Source organism: Pristiophorus japonicus, chromosome 18 (assembly GCF_044704955.1).
Source record: "Pristiophorus japonicus isolate sPriJap1 chromosome 18, sPriJap1.hap1, whole genome shotgun sequence".
Taxonomy (NCBI): Eukaryota; Metazoa; Chordata; class Chondrichthyes; family Pristiophoridae; genus Pristiophorus; species Pristiophorus japonicus.
In genome coordinates this window covers 36,248,309-36,269,599 of record NC_091994.1, presented here as the reverse complement: position 1 = coordinate 36,269,599, position 21,291 = coordinate 36,248,309, and the positions used below count along the sequence as shown (strand labels likewise).

The window sequence follows — 21,291 nt, the reverse complement described above, 5'->3', positions numbered from 1 at the left end:
TCAATGGCTGATGCACCATGACACCCAGGTCTCATTGCACTTCCCCTTTTCCTAATCTGTCACCATTCAGATAATATTCTGCCTTCCTGTTTTTGCCACCAAGGTGGATAACCTCACATTTATCTACATAATACTGCATCTGCCATGCATTTGCCCACTCACCTAACCTCTCCAAGTCACTCTGCAGCCTCTTAGCATCCTCCTCACAGCTCACACTGCCACCCAGCTTAGTGTCATCTGCAAACTTGGAGATATTACATTCAATTCCTTCATCCAAATTATTAATGTATATTGTAAATAGCTGGGGGCCCAGCACTGAACCTTGCGGTACCCCACTAGTCACTGCCTGCCATTCTGAAAAGGACCCGTTCATTCCTACTCTTTGCTTCCTGTCTGTCAACCAGTTCTCTGTCCACATCAATACATTACCCCCAATACTATGTGCTTTAATTTTACGCACCAATCTCTTGTGTGGGACCTTGTCAAAAGCCTTTTGAAAGTCCAAATACACCACATCCACTGGTTCTCCCTTGTCCACTCTACTAATCAAAAAATTCTAGAAGATTTGTCAAGCATGATTTCCCTTTCATAAATCCATGCTGACTTGGACTGATCCTGTCACTGCTTTCCAAATGCGCTGCTATTACATCTTTAATAATTGATTCCAACATTTTCCCCACCACCGATGTCAGGCTAACCGGTCTATAATTCCCTGTTTTCTCTCTCCCTCCTTTTTTAAAAAGTGGGGTTAGGAATTGATCCAGAGTTTATAGAATGTTGGAAAATGATCACCAATGCATCCACTATTTCTAGGGCCACTTCCTTAAATACTCTGGGATGCAGACTATCAGACCCTGGGGATTTATCAGCCTTCAGTCCCTCAATTTCCCAAACACAATTTCCTAATAAGGATTTCCTTCAGTTCCTCCTTCTCACTAGACCCTCGGTCCCCTAGTATTTCTGGAAGGTTATTTGTGTCTTCCTTTGTGAAGACAGAACCAAAGTATTTGCTCAATTGGTCTGCCATTTCTTTGTTCCCCATTATAAATTCACCTGATTCTGACTGCAAGGGACCTACATTTGTCTTCACTAATCTTTTTCTCTTCACATATCTATAAAAGCTTTTGCAGTCAGTTTTTATGTTCCCTGCAAGCTTACTTTCAGACTCTATTTTCCTCCTGCTAATTAAACCCTTAATCCTTCTCTGCTGAATTCTAAATTTCTCCCAGTCCTCAGGTTTGCTGCTTTTTCTGGCCAATTTATATGCCTCTTCCTTGAATTTAACACTATCCCTAAATTCACTTGTTAGCCATGGTTGAGCCACCTTCCCCTTTTTATTTTTACACCTGACAGGGATGTACAATTGTTGTAGTTGATCCAAGTGATCTTTAAATGTTTGCCATTGCCTATCCACCATCAACCCTTTAAGAATCATTCGCCAGTCTATCCTCGCCAATTCACGTCTCATACCATCGAAGTTACTTTTCTTTAAGTCAGGACTATAGTCTCTGAATTAACAGTGACATTTTCCATCTTAATGAAGAATTCTACCATATTATGGTCACTCTTCCCCAAGGGGTCTCGCACAACAAGATTGCTAATTAATCCTCTCTCGTTACACAACACCCAGTCCAGGATGGCCCTCGCTAGTTGGTTCCTCGCGTATTGGTCTAGAAAACCATCCCTTATACACTCCAGGAAATCCTCCTCCACTGTATTACCAGTGTGGTTAGCCCAATCTATATGCAGATTAAAGTCACCCATGATAACTGCTGTACCTTTATTGCACACATCCCTAATTTCCTGTTTGATGCCATCCCCAACCTCACTACTATTGTTTGGTGGTCTGTACACAACTCCCACTAGTGTTTTCTGTCCTTTGGTGTACCGCAGCTCTACCCATACAGATTCCACATCATCCAAGCTAATGTCCTTCCTTACTATTGTGTTAATCTCCTCTTTAACCAGCAACGATACCCACCTCCTTTTCTTTTCTGTCTATCCTTCCCTGAATATTGAATACCCCTGGATGTTGAGTTCCCAGCCTTGGTCACTGTTGTCTATCTGTAAAGCATGCACTCCCATGTTCCACCACCAGGGAGCTCATCCCCTGAAGTCCCAAGGGATCCCAACATCCCTTGGGACCACTGTATATAAGCCGGCCCCCAAAGGCCTGTTTTTCACTCTGGAGTGTATAATAAAGACTGAGGTCACTGTTACTTTAACCTCCCTGTGTGCAGTCTCATCTGTGTTAGGAACACAATAACTGGCGACGAGTATACGAAACCAATGCAAACATGCAGCAAACTGTGCGCATCCTGGAGAAGTTCTCGGAGGGTGAGGACTGGGTAGCCTATGTCCAACGGCGAGACCAGTACTTTGTAGCCAACGAGCTGGACGGAGAAGGAAGCGCTGCAAAAAGGAGAGCGGTCCTCCCCACGGTCTATGGGGCACCGACCTACAGCCTCATGAAGAAACCTCTGGCTCCGGTGAAACCCACAGTTAAGTCGTATGAGGAGCTGTGTACACTGGTTCGGGAGCATCTTAACACGAGGGAGAGCGTGCTGATGGCAAGGTAGCGGTTCTACACGTGCCAGTGATCGGAAGGTCAGGAAGTGGCGAGCTATGTCGCCGAGCTAAGATGACTTGCAGGACAATGTGAGTTTGATGGTTACCTGGAGCAGATGCTCAGAGACTTTTTTGTACTGGGCATTGGCCACGAGACCATCCGAGGAAAACTTTTGACTGTAGAGACACCGACCCTCAGTAAGGCCATTGCGATAGCACAGGCGTTTATGTCCACCAGTGATAACACCAAACAAATCTCTCAGCACACAAGTGCTAGCAATGTTCATAAATTAACTGGAACTGTGTTTGTGAGCAGAAATGTACAGGGCAGAAACCACGAGTCTGCAACTGCCAGCAGGCCTCAGGTGACCCAGATGACTCAGAGTCCGCAACAAAGGATGAATGCAAGGCAATTAACACCTTGTTGGCGTTGTGGAGGCTTCCATTCAGCCTATTCATGCCGCTTCAAAGGGTATGTTTGCAAGAGCTGTGGAACAATGGGGCACCTCCAATGAGCTTGCAGACGAGCTGCAAACTCTGCAAAACTTGCTAATCACCACGTGGCAGAGCAAGATCGGTCCATGGTGAATCAAAGCAATTTCAAGCCTCAGAGAGAGGAGGCAGATGCTGAAGTACACGGGGTGCACACATTTTTGACGAAATGTCCACATATAATGCTAAATGTAAAATTGAATGGCTTACCCGTAGCCATGGAACTGGACACTGGCGCTAGCCAATCCATCATGAGTAAAAAGATATTTGCGAGACTGTGGTGCAATTCAGACCAGCCCTGAGCCTCATCCACACGAAACTGAGAATGTACACCAAAGAGCTCATCACTGTCCTGTGCAGCGCCATGGTCAAGGTACCTACGAGGGCACGGTGCATGAACAGCCACTCTGGATTGTCCCGGGCGATGGCCCTATACTGCTTGGAAGGAGCTGGCTGGGCAAAATCCGCTGGAACTGGGATGACATCCGAACGTTATCACATGTCGATGAGGCCTCATGTACCCAGGTTCTTAAAAATTTCCTTCCCTTTTTGAGCCAGGCATTGGAAACTTTTCCGGGGCAAAGGTGCGGATCCAGTTGGTCCCAGAGGCACGACCCATTCACCACAAGGCGCAAGCGGTACCTCACATGATGAGGGAGAGAGTGGAAAGCGAGCTGGACAGGCTGCAACGCGAGGGCATCATCTCCCCAGTGGAATACAGCGAGTGGGCCAACCCGATTGTTCCAGTACTCAAAAGAAATGGCACGGTCAGGATTGCGGCGATTATAAAGTAAGTATTAATCGTTTCTCGCTACAGGACCAATACCCGCTACCTCAGGCAGACGACCTATTTGCGACGCTGGCAGGAGGCAAGACGTTCACCAAGCTTGACCTGACTTCGGCCTACATGACGCAGGAGTTGGAGGACTCTTCAAAAGGCCTCACCTGCATCAACACGCACAAGGGACTGTTCATCTACAACTGGAATTCGGTCGGCTGCAGCGATCTTCCAGAGAAACGTGGAGAGCCTAGTTGGTACCACGCACGGTGGTCTTTCAGGATGACATATTGGTCACGGGTCGGGACACCGTTGAGCATAAAATGTTTCTGGCTTTCTCAAAAGCAACTACTTGGTTTTTTTCCCTATACCCAGTTCTCACCTTTACGCAATAACACATGTAGGGGCTCTAAGAGGGTGCTTAACCCCGGTAGGACATTACCAAAATAGTTGAGGAGTCCCAGGAACGACCGCAATTCCGTGATATTCTGTGGCCTGGGCGCGTTCCTGATAGCCTGGAGGAGGTCCTCCAGCGACTGGGTCGCGTAGGGCTGCGGCTGAAGAGGTCGAAATGCGTCTTCATGGCAACAGAAGTGGAGTTTTTGGGGAGAAAGATCGTGGCAGACGGCATTCGGCCCACTGACGCCAAGACAGAGGCTATCAGAAACGCTCTCAGTCGGCTACCATTGCCCACCACGGGGGTGGAAATGGCGCAGCCTGCAAACTTGTTGATGGTGGCGCAGCCCGAAGACTTGTTAATGGTCATGGAAGTGTTTGAAAATGATAAATCACATGTCACGGCCCGCCAGATTAGGACTTGGACGAGCCAAGATCCTCTGCTGTCCCTAGTAAAACAACTGTGTACTGCATGGGAGCTGGGCCAGCATCCCCGTTGAAATGCAAGAGCTAATCCAGCTGTTCCAGCGGCGAATGGACGAGCTGTCCATTCAGGCAGACTGCCTGTTGTGGGGTAACCGCGTAGTGCTACCCAAAAAGGGCAGGGAGACGTTCATCTCGGATCTCCACAGCACACACCCGGGTATAGTAATGATGAAAGTGATAGCCAGATCCCACGTGTGGTGGCCCGGTATCGACTCTGACTTAAGAGTCCTGTGTATGGCAATGCAGCGTGTGTGCTCAGTTGAGCAATGCGCCCAGAGAGGCACCAATAAGTTTGTGGTCCTGGCCCTCCAGACCATGGTCGAGGATCCATGTCAACTATGCGGGCCCGTTTCTCGATAAAATGTTCCTGGTGGTGGTGGATGCTTTTTCAAAATGGAGTGAACATGAATTAATGTCGTGAAACACTTGCCACCGCCACCATTGAAAGCCTGAGGGCCATGTTTGCCACTCACGGCCTGCCTGACATACTGGTCAGTGACAACGGGCCATGTTTCACCAGTGCCGAATTGAAAGAATTCATGACCCGCAATGGGATCAAACATGTCACCTCGGCCCCATTTAAACCAGCCTCCAATTGGCAGGCAGAGCGGGCAGTACAAACAATCAAACAGAGCCTTAAACGAGTCACAGAAGGCTCACTCCAAACCCGCCTGTCCCGAGTACTGCTCAGCTACCGGCCGAGACCCCACTCGCTCACAGGGGTGCCCCCGGCTGAGCTACTCATGAAAAGGACACTTAAAACCAGACTCTCGCTGGTTCACCCCAACCTGCATGATCAGGTAGAGAGCAGGCGGCAGCAACAAAATATAAACGATGGTCGCACCACTGTGTCACGGGAAATTGATCTGAATAACCCTGTGTATGTGCTAAACTATGGACATGGTCCCAAGTGGATCGCGGGCACAGTGATAGCTAAAGAAGGGAGTAGGGTGTTTGTAGTCAAACTCGACAATGGACAAATTTGCAGAAAGCACTTGGACCAAACGAGGCTGCGGTTCACAGACTGCCCTGAACAACCCACAGCAGACACCACCTTTTTCGCGCCCACAACACACACCCAAAGGATCAACGACACCACCCCGGACCAGGAAATCAAACCCATCACGCTCAACAGCCCAGCAAGGCCAGGCTCACCCAGCAGCCCTGCAGGGCCAACAACACGCCAGCCCAGCGAGGGCACAGCCAACACACCAGAACAGACATTTGTACCGAGACGGTCCACCAGGGAAAGAAAGGCTCCCGACCGCCTTACCTTGTAAATAGTTTTCACTTTGACTTTGTGGGGGAGTGATGTTGTGTATCTGTAAAGCATGCACTCCCATGTTCCGCCACCAGGGAGCGCATCACCTGAAGTCCCAAGGGATCCCAGCATCCCTTGGGACCACTGTATATAAGCAGGCCCCTAAGGCCTGTTCCTCACTCTGGAGTGTCTTAATAAAGACTGAGGTCACTGTTATTTTAACCTCCCTGTGTGCAGTCTCATCTGTGTTGGGAACACAATAGTCACCCTGGAGCCATGTCTCCGTAATCCCAATTACATCATATCCATTAACAACTATCTGAGCAGTTAATTCATCCACCTTATTACGCATGCTCCTCGCATTGAGACACAGAGCCTTCAGGCTTGTTTTTTAAACACTCTTAGAATAAGGGGCCGCCCATTTAAAACAGAGATGTGGAGAAGTTTCTTCTCTCAGAGGGTTATAAATCTGTGGAATTCGCTGTCTCAGAGAGCTGTGGAAGCTACGTCATTGAATAACTTTAAGACAGAAATAGACAGTTTCTTAAACGATAAGGGAATAAGGGGTTTATGGGGAGCAGGCAGGGAAGTGGAGCTGATCAGCCATGATCTTATTGAATGGCGGAGCAGGTTCGAGGGGCCGTATGGCCTATTCCTGTTCCTATTTCTTATGTTCTTATGTCCTTATAGGTGCATGGGTCTGGGCCAGAGTCATGATCCTTGTCATGAGTGGATAACCCTTGTTGCCCAGTAGCCAGCCTTTAATTTGCCGTGGGGATTCAAATACAGGTGGCACAGTGAACTACTACAGAATAAAGGAAGCATGACTACTGCCAGGATAACGGGCATTTACCTGCATGACGTGCTGCCTGTGGTCGCACACCAATTGCACATTGAGAGAGTGGAATCCCTTTTGGTTCATGAAAATGTTAGTTATCATGAGGCGCATGCAAGGCAATGTGTGTGCAGTCAATGGCACCCTGCACCATGGAGAAGCCTGCAATCCGTGCAAGTCCTCGTGCTCGCTCCACCTGCTTGTCTCTGACATGAGGGAATGAGATGAAGCTGTCTCTCTGTGTACAGAGAGCCTCAGTGACCTCCCTTATGCAGCAGTGTACTGCAAACTGTGAGATGTTGCTGCTATCTAGATGTTTTGATCTCCCACAGGGAAGCCATTTTGTGGACTTAATCCGTACCGCAGACCACTCCTTGACAAGGAGGTGATCATCGGAATACGGTTGGTTATTTCCAACAATTCTTGATATAAATTGCTGCTCTGTCGAGGTCAGTCAGATTCACTCTTGAGATCATGAATTCAGCTCACTCTCACTGTCATTTTTTTGTAATCTTTTTCAATGCTGTAGCAAGAGCTCGTCTCACATGTGGCCGGCAGATTAAAGTGATGTACATTATGAGGACCAGAACCAATAAATGTCAAGCAATTATTTTAACAATTAGTCCACCAAACTGGAGGCCTTGTTTTCCCTATCCCCACACCAGGAAAATAACCAAAAATCCAGGTATAAACTTAGCATACCTTTGCTGAAGATCATAGTCTATCATTGAAGAAAGCGGAAGCAGTGTTATAAAGATATCCTAATGGGAATAAAATAAACAAAAAGAAAGCCATCTATAATATATTAACATTATAGGTTCTATCATCCACTGAAGACTGACGTGTAAATATTTCCTATGGGATTGAGAATATTAAAATGACAGTTAACTGTCTGGGACCCCTGTTATGTCTGTAAATCATTCCCTAATAGGGTTTCCTGTGTTAGTCAAATCAATCCCTATCAGAACATAGGTCAGCTATACCACCAAATGAAGCTGTGCAGCCTGCTGCTCATAGCTTCTTCTCCATAGCTGCAGCTATATAGCTATACAGCTGCTGTAACAGACACTTGTGAATATATTACTTTCATCTTTTTAACTGTTGAAATTTTATTTCAAATGTTTTATTTACCTCCCTTGAAAAAAACTACTGTACCCATACTAATTTCACTGTGCAATATATATACATTTTCTGGTATATAAAGTAGATTTAACTGCTACAGTTTTTTTAGTTAAGAAACAAAGGTGAAGGTCCAAGATCCAGTGTACAACACCACCAAAGTTGACAGAAGAAAAAAGATGAACTAAATCAGGAAGTAGTGATTCGATGATACCGAACTTGCCTTTTAAAAGTCTGAAGATTGTCGGAGAAAGGACAAACTGAGGAAGGAAAGGAATTCTATTCTTTTAAAGTCCTGGGAACAAATGAGTCTGAATAGGAGACTGTGTGATGGCTCTTGATCAAAACACAGTGAGGAGGGAGGAAGGAGGAAAAACATGTGCAGCAAAAAAAGACAACATTTTAGGCAAACACTTGGTAATATCTATAAAATAGAAATTTTATGACAGAGTGCAGGTTGGAGGCTAGCGATGAGAAGGGAATCCTTTATAGAGTCATAGAAATTTACAGCACGGAAGGAGACCATTTCGGCCCATCGTGTCCGCACCGGCCGACCAAGAGCTATCCAGCCTGATCCCACTTTCCAACTCTTGGTCCGCAGCCCTGTAGGTTATGACACTTTAAGTGCACATCCAAGTAGCTTTTAAATGTGGTGAGGGTTCCTGCCTCTACCCACCCTTTCAGGCAGTGAGTTCCAGACTCCCACCACTCTCTGGGTGAAGAAATTTCCCCTCATATCAACTCTAAACCGCCCCCCAATTACTTTAAAACTATGGCCCCTGGTTGTTGACCCCTCTGCCAAGGGCAACATTTCCTTCCTATCCATTCTATCCAGGCTCCTTATAATTTTATACACCTCAATCAGGTCTTCCCTTAGCCTTCTCTGTTCCAAAGAAAATAGACCCAGAATCCCCAATCTTTCATCATAGCCAAGATTCTCCAGTCCAGGCATTCTTGTAAATCTCCTCTGCACCCTTTCCAGTGCAATCATATCTTTCCTGTAATGTGGTGACCAGAATTGCACAGTACTCCAGCTGCAGCCTAACCAGTGTTTTACAGTTCAAGCATAACCTCCTTGCTCTTGTATTCCATGCCTCAACTAATAAAGGCAAGTATTCTATATGCCTTCTTAATCACCTTATCTACCTGGCCTGCTATCTTCGGGGATCTGTGGACCTGTCCTCCAAGACCCCTTTGTTCCTCTACACTTTTCAGTGTTGTACCATTTAATGTGTATTCCCTTGCCTTGTTAGACCTCCCAAAATGCATTACCTCACACTTAACCGGATTGAATTTCATTTGTCACTGTTCTGCCCACCTGACCAGTACATTGTTATATTCCTGCAGTCCACAGCTTTCTTCTTCATTATCAACTACGCAGCCTCTTTTAGTGTCATCTACAAAATTCTTAATCATACTCCGAACATTTCAGTCCAAGGGCTAGATTTTACACTTTTGTGCTTATCGCCCAAAAATTGCCGTTATTTCCGGCGCGGTAAAAATGGGTTTTCAGATTGTCGACTTCTCGCCCATTCCCAAAGCACCTAGTCTCTATTTTTGAAATTGGGCATTACCGCGAGCGATATGAAATGGGCGGTAGCATTGAATCTTGCTGACCTTCTGCCGTAAAGTGTCGCCGTCCTTAGCAACGGCATGGCAACTGTGGTGTCCCTGCACCATACTACAAACTCACATGAGGCATGTACTGCAGACACAGTCACTACGTGACCTTAACCTTTATTCCCAGGACCAAGGAGTGCTGACCCTGGGTGGGAGCTCCCCTTTTATATCTGGAAACCCAGGTGAGGAGTGTCTCCCACAAGTTCACCCCCTGTGGTCAGTGTGTAAATTTCTAGGGTATAAGTACAGTGTACAGGAGTTGCATGAAGGTTACAGTTACATGAAGATTACCATTGCATGATGGTTACATACATGACATCACCTCCCCCCTTACGTCTTTTTGTGTCAAAGGTTAAGTCTGTCAGGTGGTCGACGCTCTCTCATGGAGCACCGCAGTTGTGGCTCTGGTGGCATGCGTCTCTGTCACCTGAGGTGATTCTGGCCTGTCCGGGCTGGCCGCAGGGGCTGTGCATCCTGTGGATTGTCCTCGTTGCTCGTCCACTGGCAGTGGTGTGGGTGACATCTCATGCTCTTCTTCAGGTTCCTCCGTGTCTATGCTGAACCTTTTCTTTACTTGGTATCCAAGTGTTTGCGGCATATCTGCCCATTGTTTAGTCTGACCACTATGACCCTATTCTCTTCTTTGCCAATTACTGTGCCCTCAAGCCACTTGGGTCCCAAAGCATGGTTAAGAACAAATACCGGGTCATCCATTTCTATACACCTCCCCCTTGAGTTTCGATCATGGAACTCGGTTTGGGACTGGCACTTGCCCTCAACAATGTCTGCCAGGGCTGGGTGAATGAGGGACAGCTGCGTTTTAAGCGTGCGTTTCATGAGGAGTTCCACTGGCGGTACTCCCGTGAGCGAGTGCGGCCGGGACCTGTAGGCCAGCAGGAGGCACAATAGGCGATATTGAAGGGAGGGTCCTTGGATGCGTAGCATGCCCTGTTTTTTGACTTGGACCACACGTTCCACCTGGCCATTGGAAGCCGGCTTGAACGGCGTTGTCTGGACGTGTTTGATACCATTGCCCGACATAAACTCCTGGAATTCATGGCTGGTGAAACACGGGCCATTGTCGCTGACCAGGATGTCCGGCAAGCCGTGGGTCATGAAAACTGTACGCAGACTCTCCACGGTGATGGATGTCGTGCACGAGTTTAATATTATGCACTCGATCCATTTTGAGTATGCATCAACGATTAGGAACATTTTTCCCATGAACGGGCCTGCATAGTCCACGTGAATACGTGACCATGGCCTAGTGGGCCAGGGCCACGGGCTGAGTGGTGCCTCCTTGGGGGCATTGCCCAGCTGGCCACACGTCGTGCAACTGCGAACCCAGTGTTCCAGGTCTGAGTCAATCCCCGGCCACCATACATGTGACCAGGCAATGGCCTTCATTAACACGATGCCAGGGAGCTCACTGTGGAGTTCCCTGATGAATGCTTCCCTGCCTTTCTGGGGCATGACTACCCGACTGCCCCATAGCAGGCAGTCGGCTTGGATAGAGAGCTCATCCATCCGTCTCTGAAACGGTCTGACCTCCTCGGGGAACGCCACGTGTGTGGGCACCCAATCCCCAGTCAGGACACATTTCTTTATCATGGATAGGAGGGGGTCTCTGTTGGTCCAGAGTTCGTCTGGCGGGCTGTGATGGGGGAGCCTGCGGTGTCAAAAACCTCAACGGCCATGACCATCTCAGCACTTTGCTCCGCTGCCCCCTCGGTGGTGGCCAGTGGGAGCCTGCTGAGCGCGTCAGCGCAATTTTTGGTGCCTGGCCGGTGCCGTATGGTGTAGTCATACACAGCCAGCATGAGAGCCCATCGCTGTATGCGAGCTGACGCATTGGCATTGACAGGCTTGCTGTCGGACAACAGGGATTAACAGCTTGTGATCCATCTCTAGCTCAAACCGTCTACCGAAAAGGTACTGGTGCATCTTTCTCACACCATAAACACAAGCGAGTGCTTCCTTTTCGACCATGCCGTATCCAAGCTCTGCCTGGGAGAGTGACCTGGAGGCATAAGCATCACTATCCTGCTGCAACACACACCCAATCCCGTAGGACGATGCATCACACGTTAAAACCAGTTTTTTACAGGGGTCATACAAAGTCAACAGTTTGCTAGAACACAGCAGGTTCCTTGCCTTATTGAAAGCCCGTTCTTGACAGTCCCCCCAAAACCATTCACAATCTTTATGCAGGAGCATGTGTAATAGCTTCAACAATGTGCTTAAGTTCGGCAGAAAGTTCCCGAAATAGTTCAAAAGTCCCAGGAATGATCGCAACTCCGACGTGTTGCCAGGCCTGGGCGCCCGGCAGATCGCCTCCGTTTTTGATTCAGTGGGCCGGATCCCGCCTGCAGCAACCCTCCTGCCCAAAAACTCGAACTCTGGGGCCAAGAACACACACTTAGCCTTTTTAAGCCGCAAGCCTACCCGGTCCAGTTGGCATAGCAACTCCTCCAGGTTGTGGAGGTGTTCCTCGGTGTCTCGACCCGTTATAAGGATGTCATCTTGGAATACGATTCTTCCAGGAATGGATTTGAGCAAGCTTTCCATGTTCCGCTGAAAGATAGCTGCTGCCGAACGAATGCCAAACGGACACCTGTTGTAGATAAATAATCCCTTGTGCGTTGTGATGGTGGTCAGAAGCTTGGATTCTTCAGCCAGTTCCTGAGTCATGTAGGCCGAAGTGAGGTCCAGCTTCGTGAACAGCTTGCCACCTGCCAGCATGGCAAAAAGGTCCTCCGCTCTCGGGAGCGTGTATTGGTCTTGCAGCAACACTCGGTTGATGGTGGCTTTGTAGTCGCCACAAATCCTGACTGAGCCATCTGCTTTAAGGACAGGAACGATGGGACTTGCCCAGTCACTGAATTCAACGGCCGAAATTATGCCCTCTCTGAGCAGCCTGTCCAATTCACTTTCAATTTTCTCACGCATCACATGCGGCACCGCTCTGGCTTTGTGGTGCACTGGTCTGGCGTCCGGAGTGATGCGTATCACTACTTTAGTGCCCTTGAACGTTCCGACACCGAGTTGAAACAGTGACCCGAATTATTGTAGGACCTGTGAGCATGAACTTCGCTCCACAGATGAAATGGCGTGAACATCCCCCCATTTCCAATTCATCTCGGCTAGCCAACTCCTCCCCAAGAGCACGGGGCCATTTCCCGGAACGATCCAGAGTGGCAGCCGGTTCTGTGATCCATTATGTGTTACCACCAAGTTTGCACTGCCTAGCACTGGAATGATCTCTTTGGTGTATGTCCGTAGCTGCGTGTCAATGCGTTCCAGTTTGGGCCTGCTAGCTCTGTGTGGCCATAGTCTCTCAAATTGTTGGGCGCTCATAAGTGACTGGCTAGCTCCCGTATGCAGCTCCATGCGCACCGGGATGTCATTCAATAAAACTTTCATCATCATGGGTGGCGTTTTAGTGTATGAGCTGTGGATGTCAGCCACGTGAACCCGCTGAACTTCAGCATCTATGGCTTTTCCCCAGGCATCATTCTGCATTGCAGACCCCTCGTCTGGTTCCTCTGTCTCGCAGATTAGCCTCGTCACAGCCTTTTTGCACATCCTGGCCAAGTGTCCACTGACGTTACAAATCCTACACATATATTGCTGGAACCTGCAGCTTTTCGCAGTTTGTCTACCCCCGCATCTCCAGCATGAGCTGAGATTATTGTTAACAAAGGGACTGTTACCAGGCATTCCTCTCTGATTGCCCATTTGGTTGTTTCTAAGCACTCTGATGGTGGGTGTTAATGGTCCCATCGCGGGACGCATTGTTCCTTGTGATGGCGTGAATTGCTGATCCCCTTTCCATTGTCCCTGTTGCGGGCCGACCCTGGAGTTTGTTGCTGCCTGGCCGGTTTCAAAATGCCCTTGCCTGCCTGCGGGGTCCCTAGCCGTGTTCACAATGTTAACTCCCTGGTCCATCGCCACGTTGGGACCAGGGCTGCGCACATAAATTAGTTTGGTCTCCTCTTCCACTGCCATGAAGGTCTGAGCAATCAACGCCGCCCCTTCTAAAGTCAAGTCCTTGGCCTCTATGAGCTTCCTGAAAATCCCGACATGATTAATGCCCTCAATGAAAAAGTCCCTTAACATCTCCCCCCTGCAGGCGTCTGTGAACTTACAGAGACTGGCCAAGCGCCGCAGGTCCGCAACGAAGTCCGAGATGTATTGTCCTTCCCGATGCTGGTGTGTGTAGAACCAGTGCCGGGCCATGTGTACGCTACTCACCGGCTTGAGATGTTCATTGATCAGCTGGCTGAGCTCTTCAAAGGACTTGTCCACTGGCTTTTGGGGTGCGGGCAGGTCTTTCATCAATGCATACGTCTGTGGTCCGCAGCTGGTCAGTAAATGCGCCCTCCGCTTGTCAGCCGCTGTTTCTCCCAGCCAGTCCTCCGTGACAAAGCTTGCCTCAGGACTCAAACCCGGCAAGTACTGTGCACAGAGTGGCGCCTTTTAGAGGCTGGACTATAGAACGTGAATCTCCTCGGGAGAGAGAACAGGCCCCCTGAGTCCCTTAACTCAGAGTCCGCCGAAGGGGGCTAACCGAGTAGCTCCAGGCTGGCGTTGCGGAGGGAATCACAGGGCTCACCAGTGCCGCTTTAAAGATTATGTGTGTAAAGGCTGCAGCACAAAGGGCCACCTCCAGCAAATGTGTAAAAGAAATATGACTCACTGTGTTGATGAAGAGTCTGCAGGTGGCCATGAATCCAGCGCAGATTATGAAACGATAGTCAGAGAGGCAGCTCGGCCCCACGATGAGGTATATGGCATGTTTAACTGCACCGCCGAGTGTTCCCCATTGAGGATGGAAGTCGAGATAAATGATGTTCCAGTCTTCATGGAAGTGGACACGGGGGCAAGCCAGTCAGTAATGAATCAAGAAGCCTTTGAGAGGCTATGGGACAATCAAGCTGAACGACCCAAGTTGGACCCGCCAGGCAAAGCTGCCCACCTACACTAATGAACTTATCCCAGTCGTTGGTAGTTCGGATGTAAAGGTATTCCATGATGGCATGGTGCACAAGTTACCCCTGTGGATTGTTGCAGGTGATGGATCAACGCTACTTGGAAGAAGGTGGATGGAGAAAATTCATTGGAGTTGGGAAGATTTCATCCCTCCAGCGATCGGCGTCCTCCGCGCTCAAAAGTAAAGCAAGCCCTCACCTGAGTGTGGACCAGGTACCAGAGAGCAGACCAGCACAGCACCCGGGGCACAGCGCCCAGCACGACTGCTTGGAGATGATCCAGCTGAGATGACCCGAACGCACCTTCCAGGCTCCAGTGGCAGGACTCCAGAGGAAGAAAATCGGATCCAAAGGCGACTTCCCAGCTTCGGTGGCAGAACCCGGGGAAAAGAGGATCATCACAGTCGACATCGTGGATGGAGGAAAGATGGTGCCCAAACTACGAGGTGATGCGCTGAAGAAAAAGATGGCAGCGGCCAGACCACGAGGTGCAGCGCTGATGGAGCAACACATGGCACCAAACGGAGAAGAGGATTGGAGTAAAGATAGCAAGGCTCTCTTAAAGGAGGCCTGCAACTCACCACACTTAAAGGGACAGTTCCACATTTTCAATCAATGTAAGAGCAACTGTGAGTTAGATGTAAAATGTGCATTGATGATCAGAGTTGTGTACATGCAATAAGCAAAGAAAAGTCACGCGATCGCAATCGGAGCTACAGGTTATTTACTATGAATAATGAAACATTGTGCTATGTAGGATTTCAACTGCATTCAGTCAATGCAGCGGGCAGACACCTATCGGGAGCACACAGGTTCAGCGAGCTACCCAATGTAGTAGCCTGCGTACCTGGGACCAGAATTATGTACCATGGAGTGTGGCCACAAGCAGCCAATACATACAAGCTGCAGAGCAAGCGATCTCAGGAGGGCAACAGCACCGGTATCGATACCCTGCCCCGATCGGCTCCACCTTTTAGGCACCCGATGGCACCAACCGCCACGAGCCTGAAAGCAAACCGCAATAAGGCGCAGCTCCCAGACCCTATCACCACCAAGGCTACACCCAGAAATGAAGGGTCACCCACAACGGTTCTCCAAAATGGGACTGGGACCAGCCAGGATCCCAAACCAAATAACGTCCAGGCAAGCGAGTCAGCAGTTCTCTGTGCACTGCCAGACAACTGCTACTCAAGAGCAGCAATGACCTGGGGTGCAAGGAAAGGGCAGGGAGGTCACAGGCACCTGTGAACCTGCCCAATACTAGGAGAAACGGCAAACGCCCCGAGAGCAGGCAACTTAAGCCAACTGGGTTCCCACTGCCAGCACAGGGCACCACGCCGCCACCAGACTACCTGGACACCATCCAGCAGTTCTGGTATTAGTTTGTCCTCACGCACCGGTGCTGACACCAGCACTGATTCCAAGTATATATCAAGTATGTACCTCACCAGTCAAATGTACTTGCCTTACAACTGTACCACAAATGTAATGATGTAAATGCAATTTTTTTTTCTGGACTTAAATGTATATGAATGTAATAAGCCACCGGCATAATCTATATGTGGGGTGGTGGGGGGGAGGGAAGAGAATGGAGTGATCACGGACGCACAAACAGAGACCACCAGCACCTCTACTGCCAACAAAATACCACCCACTCACCCAAGATGGAAACGACCCTCCAAAGGTCAACCAGATAGAGCTAAGCCCAGAGCACAGTCAATGCATGAAGGCGATTTGCACTAAAGGTTTGGGGGTAGAGTGATCTCATGTATCCTACATGGTTACTACTTGTACTATTACAGGTTTGCCACCAGAGGGCACCGCAGTGGGAGTATTATAGGTTACCTGTACAGGTGTGCCAGGTCTAGTATAAAAGGCAGGCCACCAGGTGTGATCTTCACTCTGGAGTTATCAATAAAGGACTAAGGTCACTACAGTTCAAGTACAACACATTGCCTCGTGGAGTCATTATCAGAGCATCTAAAGACATAACAAACCTCATTTGTGTTTTGCAGCTCAGCCAGCAGCCCGGCCCCAGGCAAGACCACAGAGGTCAGAAGGTGGGGGCGCGGTGCCCAACTCTCCGGACGATCCTACGTCTGGTGCTGAGGAGCTCCGATTCTCGCCCATCAATCCACTGGGTCTGTTCTCTACGGACTTCGAGGAACCTGCATTGCCACTCTCCAGAAGCCATTCCACCCCAAGGCCAGCTTGTGCTCCTCCAGTCATTCCCGCCTCCACTCTGGAGGTACAGGCCCCAAACACCTCACCACAGGGCACCCCATTTGTCCCTAGGACAGCGCCAGCCCCGCGGAGGCCTCGTGGATGCGGCAGGTCTGGTCCACGAGTGCCACGAGAGCGGAGAGATGGTACAGTTGTCCAGGAGGACTGTAGACATTGGTGACCAGCTCATCGAAGCATTGGGGAGCATATCCCGACAGCTGGCCACCATAACTGAGTACATTCCGCGGATAGCAGAGGCCCTGGATACGATAGCCAGGAACACTGCTGGCACAGGCCTCCCAGTGGTCCAAGAGCGCTGCACTCCACCACCACTACGAATGACAGATGAGGACAAGGACCAAGATCCTGCTTCTGCATCAGAGAATGTTGCCCCCTCGGCACCCCCCGCTCCCGTACCTGTGCAACCACCGCCTCTGCCTTCATCCCCCCCAATAAGGCACCGCCTGAGGAGCTCCTTAGCCAGGCGCCGTGGAGCGAGGAGGGGAAGGGGTAGAGATGGGGAGAAGAAGGGGAGGGGGGAAGGAAAGTGAGGTACATGTCCACAGATGATGGCTGTGTTATATCTGTGTGTATGCAATTTGTTGTAATGTATGGGGGGAGGGGATCAATGGAATTTAAGTGGGCGTTAAGCATGCAAAAAACAAGGAAACTCTAGCCCCAAGTCATTGATATATGCCACAAAAAGCAAGGGACCCAGCACTGAGCCCTGCGGAACCCCACTGGATACATCCTTCCAGCCACAAAAATATCCATCAACCATTACCCTTTGCTTTCTGCCACCGAGCCAATTTTGGATCCAACTTGCCACTTTGCCCTGGATTCTGTGAGCTATTACTTTCTTGACCAATCTGCCATGTGGGACCTTATCAAAAGCTTTGCTAAAATCCATATACACTACATCATACGCAGTTTCTCATCGACCTTCCTGGTTACCTCCTCGAAAAATTCAATCAAGTTAGTCAGACATGACCTTCCCTTGACAACAACAGCAAGCTTATGAAACAGCAAGCTTTCTCTTTTATCCTTCCCAGGCATGCTAGAAGAGCCTCTCAAGATATGGGAGCATGATTCAAGTTTTAGATGGATTTAAGCTTAATAGAGAGTAAAGAATTGCTGAAGGGAAAATAACTTTCGTACTAAAGAAGAAACCAAGATTGAATAGGGTATTGCATTGTGAGGTTTTCAGAGAACAGCAGCAAGGACGTTTCTGGACTTAAGGGGGTGAAAATGACCCAGGATTGCTCTAGCAAAAAGGAAGATGACACAGGTTCAAAATGAATATTCTTCAAGTGAGCCCAGAAGAATTTTTTTAGAATACAATAGTGACTTTGTGGGATTGCCATTCTGGTGCCGTTCGTCCCGGCAAGAGGCCCAACGTAGCATGGGCATAGCATCATTGCAGCAAGAACAGCCTTCTCTTAAAGCAAAACTGACATTTCAGAAAACAGTGCGGTCCCTTAAAGGGAAACTGCCTTCTGAAATGAAAAAAATTTAAATCATGTAAAAATAAACAGTTCTTAGCCTTACAGCTCAACTGCTTTCTGGAAAAAAAATTAACATTAAAAAGAATTCCCAAATGGGAATCTTCAGCTCTGGAAGCTGAATTGCCTTCTGCACTTAAAATATGCTAAAAGTGCTTCAGCACGACCACAAATGGCTCAGCAGGCCAGGGAAGGGGCACCAATAGTCTCGCATGCAGCACTCCAGCTTTGTGCAGGGAGTCAACACTGCAAGAGAGGCCCTCTACCCACAAGAGCCAGGAGACCCTTCAGAAAGAAAGATGTGGGACCAGATCATCAAGGCCGTCACTGCCACCCTCCATCAGCTCCAGTGCTCAAAGAAGCTTCATGACCTCAGAGCACTGGTCAAGGTCAGTGAATGCATCTTCAAAAGCCATCTCCTACCAACTGCACCACTAGCCTCACACACTTGTCAATGCACGACTCCCCCGCCCACTCTCCTACCAACAATCTGTACCAAACATGAGGCACTCCTTCCATTCCTAGATTCACCACATCCGCTTGGAGGAGACGTGCTGGCCATTCTTGGCAGGAGCATAGCTGAGCCATTGACCAGCGGTGGGCCTAAAAGGATACAAGATGCTGGTATCCTCATATATTATCCGCCATCACGCATGCACCTCTTGCTTTCCCGTACTCCCCTCACCACAACTCCACCCTTGTGCCTTCCTCATTTCACACAACCAGAGTGAAGAAGAAGCAACACAGGCACTCGATTTCACACTCCAGCCACCAGCTCCTCAAGATCGACCAGCAAGGCCATTTGCAGTGTCTCCCACTGAAATTTAGCAGACTTCCACCAGCCATGCAGCATTGGGGGGGTAGCACTGCGTGATATAGAACATAAGAACATAGGAATTAGGAACAGGAGTAGGCCATCTCGCCCCTCGAGCCTGCTCCGCCATTCAACAAGATCATGGCTGATCTGGCCGTGGACTCAGCTCCACTTACCCGCCCTCTCCCCGTAACCCTTAATTCCCTTATTGGTTAAAAATCTATCTATCTGTGACTTGAACACATTCAATGAGCTAGCCTCAACTGCTTCCTTGGGCAGAGAATTCCACAGATTCACAACTCTCTGGGAGAAGAAATTCCTTCTCAACTCGGTTTTAAATTGGCTCCTCTGTATTTTGAGGCTGTGACCCCTAGTTCTAGTCTCCCCTACCAGTGGAAACAACCTCTCTGCCTCTATCTTGTCTATCCCTTTCATGATTTTAAATGTTTCGATAAGATCACCCCTCATCCTTCTGAACTCCAACGAGTAAAGACCTAGTCTACTCAATCTATCATCATAAGGTAACCCCCTCATTTCCGGAATCAGCCTAGTGAATCGTCTCTGTACCCCTTCCAAAGCTAGTATATCCTTCCTTAAGTAAGGTGACCAAAACTGCACGCAGTACTCCAGGTGCGGCCTTACCAATACCCTATACAGTTGCAGCAGGACCTCCCTGCTTTTGTACTCCATCCCTCTCGCAATGAAGGCCAACATTCCATTCGCCTTCCTGATTACCTGCTGCACCTGCAAACTAACCTTTTGGGATTCATGCACAAGGACCCCCAGGTCCCTCTGCACCTCAGCATGTTGTAATTTCTCCCCATTCAAATAACATTCCCTTTTACTGTTTTTTTTCCCAAGGTGGATGACCTCACACTTTCCGACATTGTATTCCATCTGCCAAACCTTAGCCCATTCGCTTAACCTATCCAAATCTCCTTGCAGCCTCTCTGAGTCCTCTACACAACCCGCTTTCCCACTAATCTTAGTGTCATCTGCAAATTTTGTTGCACTACACTCTGTGCCCTCTTCCAGGTCATCTATGTATATTGTAAACAGTTGTGGTCCCAGCACCGATCCCTGTGGCACACCACTAACCACCGATTTCCAACCCGAAAAGGACCCATTTATCCCGACTCTCTGCTTTCTGTTCGCCAGCCAATTCTCTATCCATGCTAATACATTTCCTCTGACGCCGCGTACCTCTATCTTCTGCATTAACCTTTTGTGTGGCACCTTATCGAATGCCTTTTGGAAATCTAAATACACCACAAGCATCGGTACACCTCTATCCACCATGCTCGTTATATCCTCAAAGAATTCCAGTAAATTAGTTAAACATGATTTCCCCTTCATGAATCCATGTTGCATCTGCTTGATTGCACTATTCCTATCTAGATGTCCCGCTATTTCTTCCTTAATGATAGCTTCAAGCATTTTCTCCACTACAGATGTTAAACTAACCGGCCTATAGTTACCTGCCTTTTGTCTGCCCCTTTTTTTTAAACAGAGGCGTTACATTAGCTGGTTTCCAATCCGCTGGTACCTCCCCAGAGTCCAGAGAATTTTGGTAGATTATAACGAATGCATCTGCTATAACTTCCGCCATCTCTTTTAATACCCTGGGATGCATTTCATCAGGACCAGGGGACTTGTCTACCTTGAGTCCCATTAGCCTGTCCAGCACTACCCCGCTAGTGATAGTGATTGTCTCAAGGTCCTCCCTTCCCACATTTTTGGCATGGTTTTTGTGTCTTCCACTGTGAAGACCGAAGCAAAATAATTGTTTAAGGTCTCAGCCATTTCCACATTTCCCATTATTAAATCCCCCTTCTCATCTTCTAAGGGACCAACATTTACTTTAGTCACTCTTTTCCGTTTTATATATCGGTAAAAGCTTTTACTATCTGTTTTTATGTTTTGCGCAAGTTTACCTTCGTAATCTATCTTTCCTTTCTTTATTGCTTTTTTAGTCATTCTTTGCTGTTGCTTAAAATTTTCCCAATCCTCTAGTTTCTCACTAACCTTGGCCACCTTATACGCATTGGTCTTTGATTTGATACTCTCCTTTATTTCCTTGGTTATCCACGGCTGGTTATCCCTTCTCTTGCCGCCCTTCTTTTTCACTGGAATATATTTTTGTTGCGCACTATGAAAGAGCTCCTTAAAAGTCCTCCACTGTTCCTCAATTGTGCCACCGTTTAGT

The 21,291-nt window shown here is 48.5% G+C and overlaps 1 protein-coding gene across 6 annotated transcripts in view; it reads right to left on the bottom strand.

Annotated features, from left to right (window-relative positions):
- Positions 1 to 21,291, bottom strand: part of LOC139228654 (cation channel sperm-associated auxiliary subunit delta-like) — a 362,402-nt gene that overhangs the window by 253,121 nt on the left and 87,990 nt on the right. For 3 of the 6 annotated variants that reach the window (XM_070859874.1, XM_070859871.1, XM_070859872.1), the window contains one exon: positions 7,519 to 7,577. The exons of the other annotated variants lie outside the window; for them this stretch is intronic. In XM_070859874.1, the coding sequence (XP_070715975.1) occupies positions 7,519 to 7,544 (26 nt within the window). In that variant the 5' untranslated portion in view covers positions 7,545 to 7,577. The remainder of the gene's footprint in view (positions 1 to 7,518; positions 7,578 to 21,291) is intronic. 6 annotated transcript variants of the gene reach the window in all.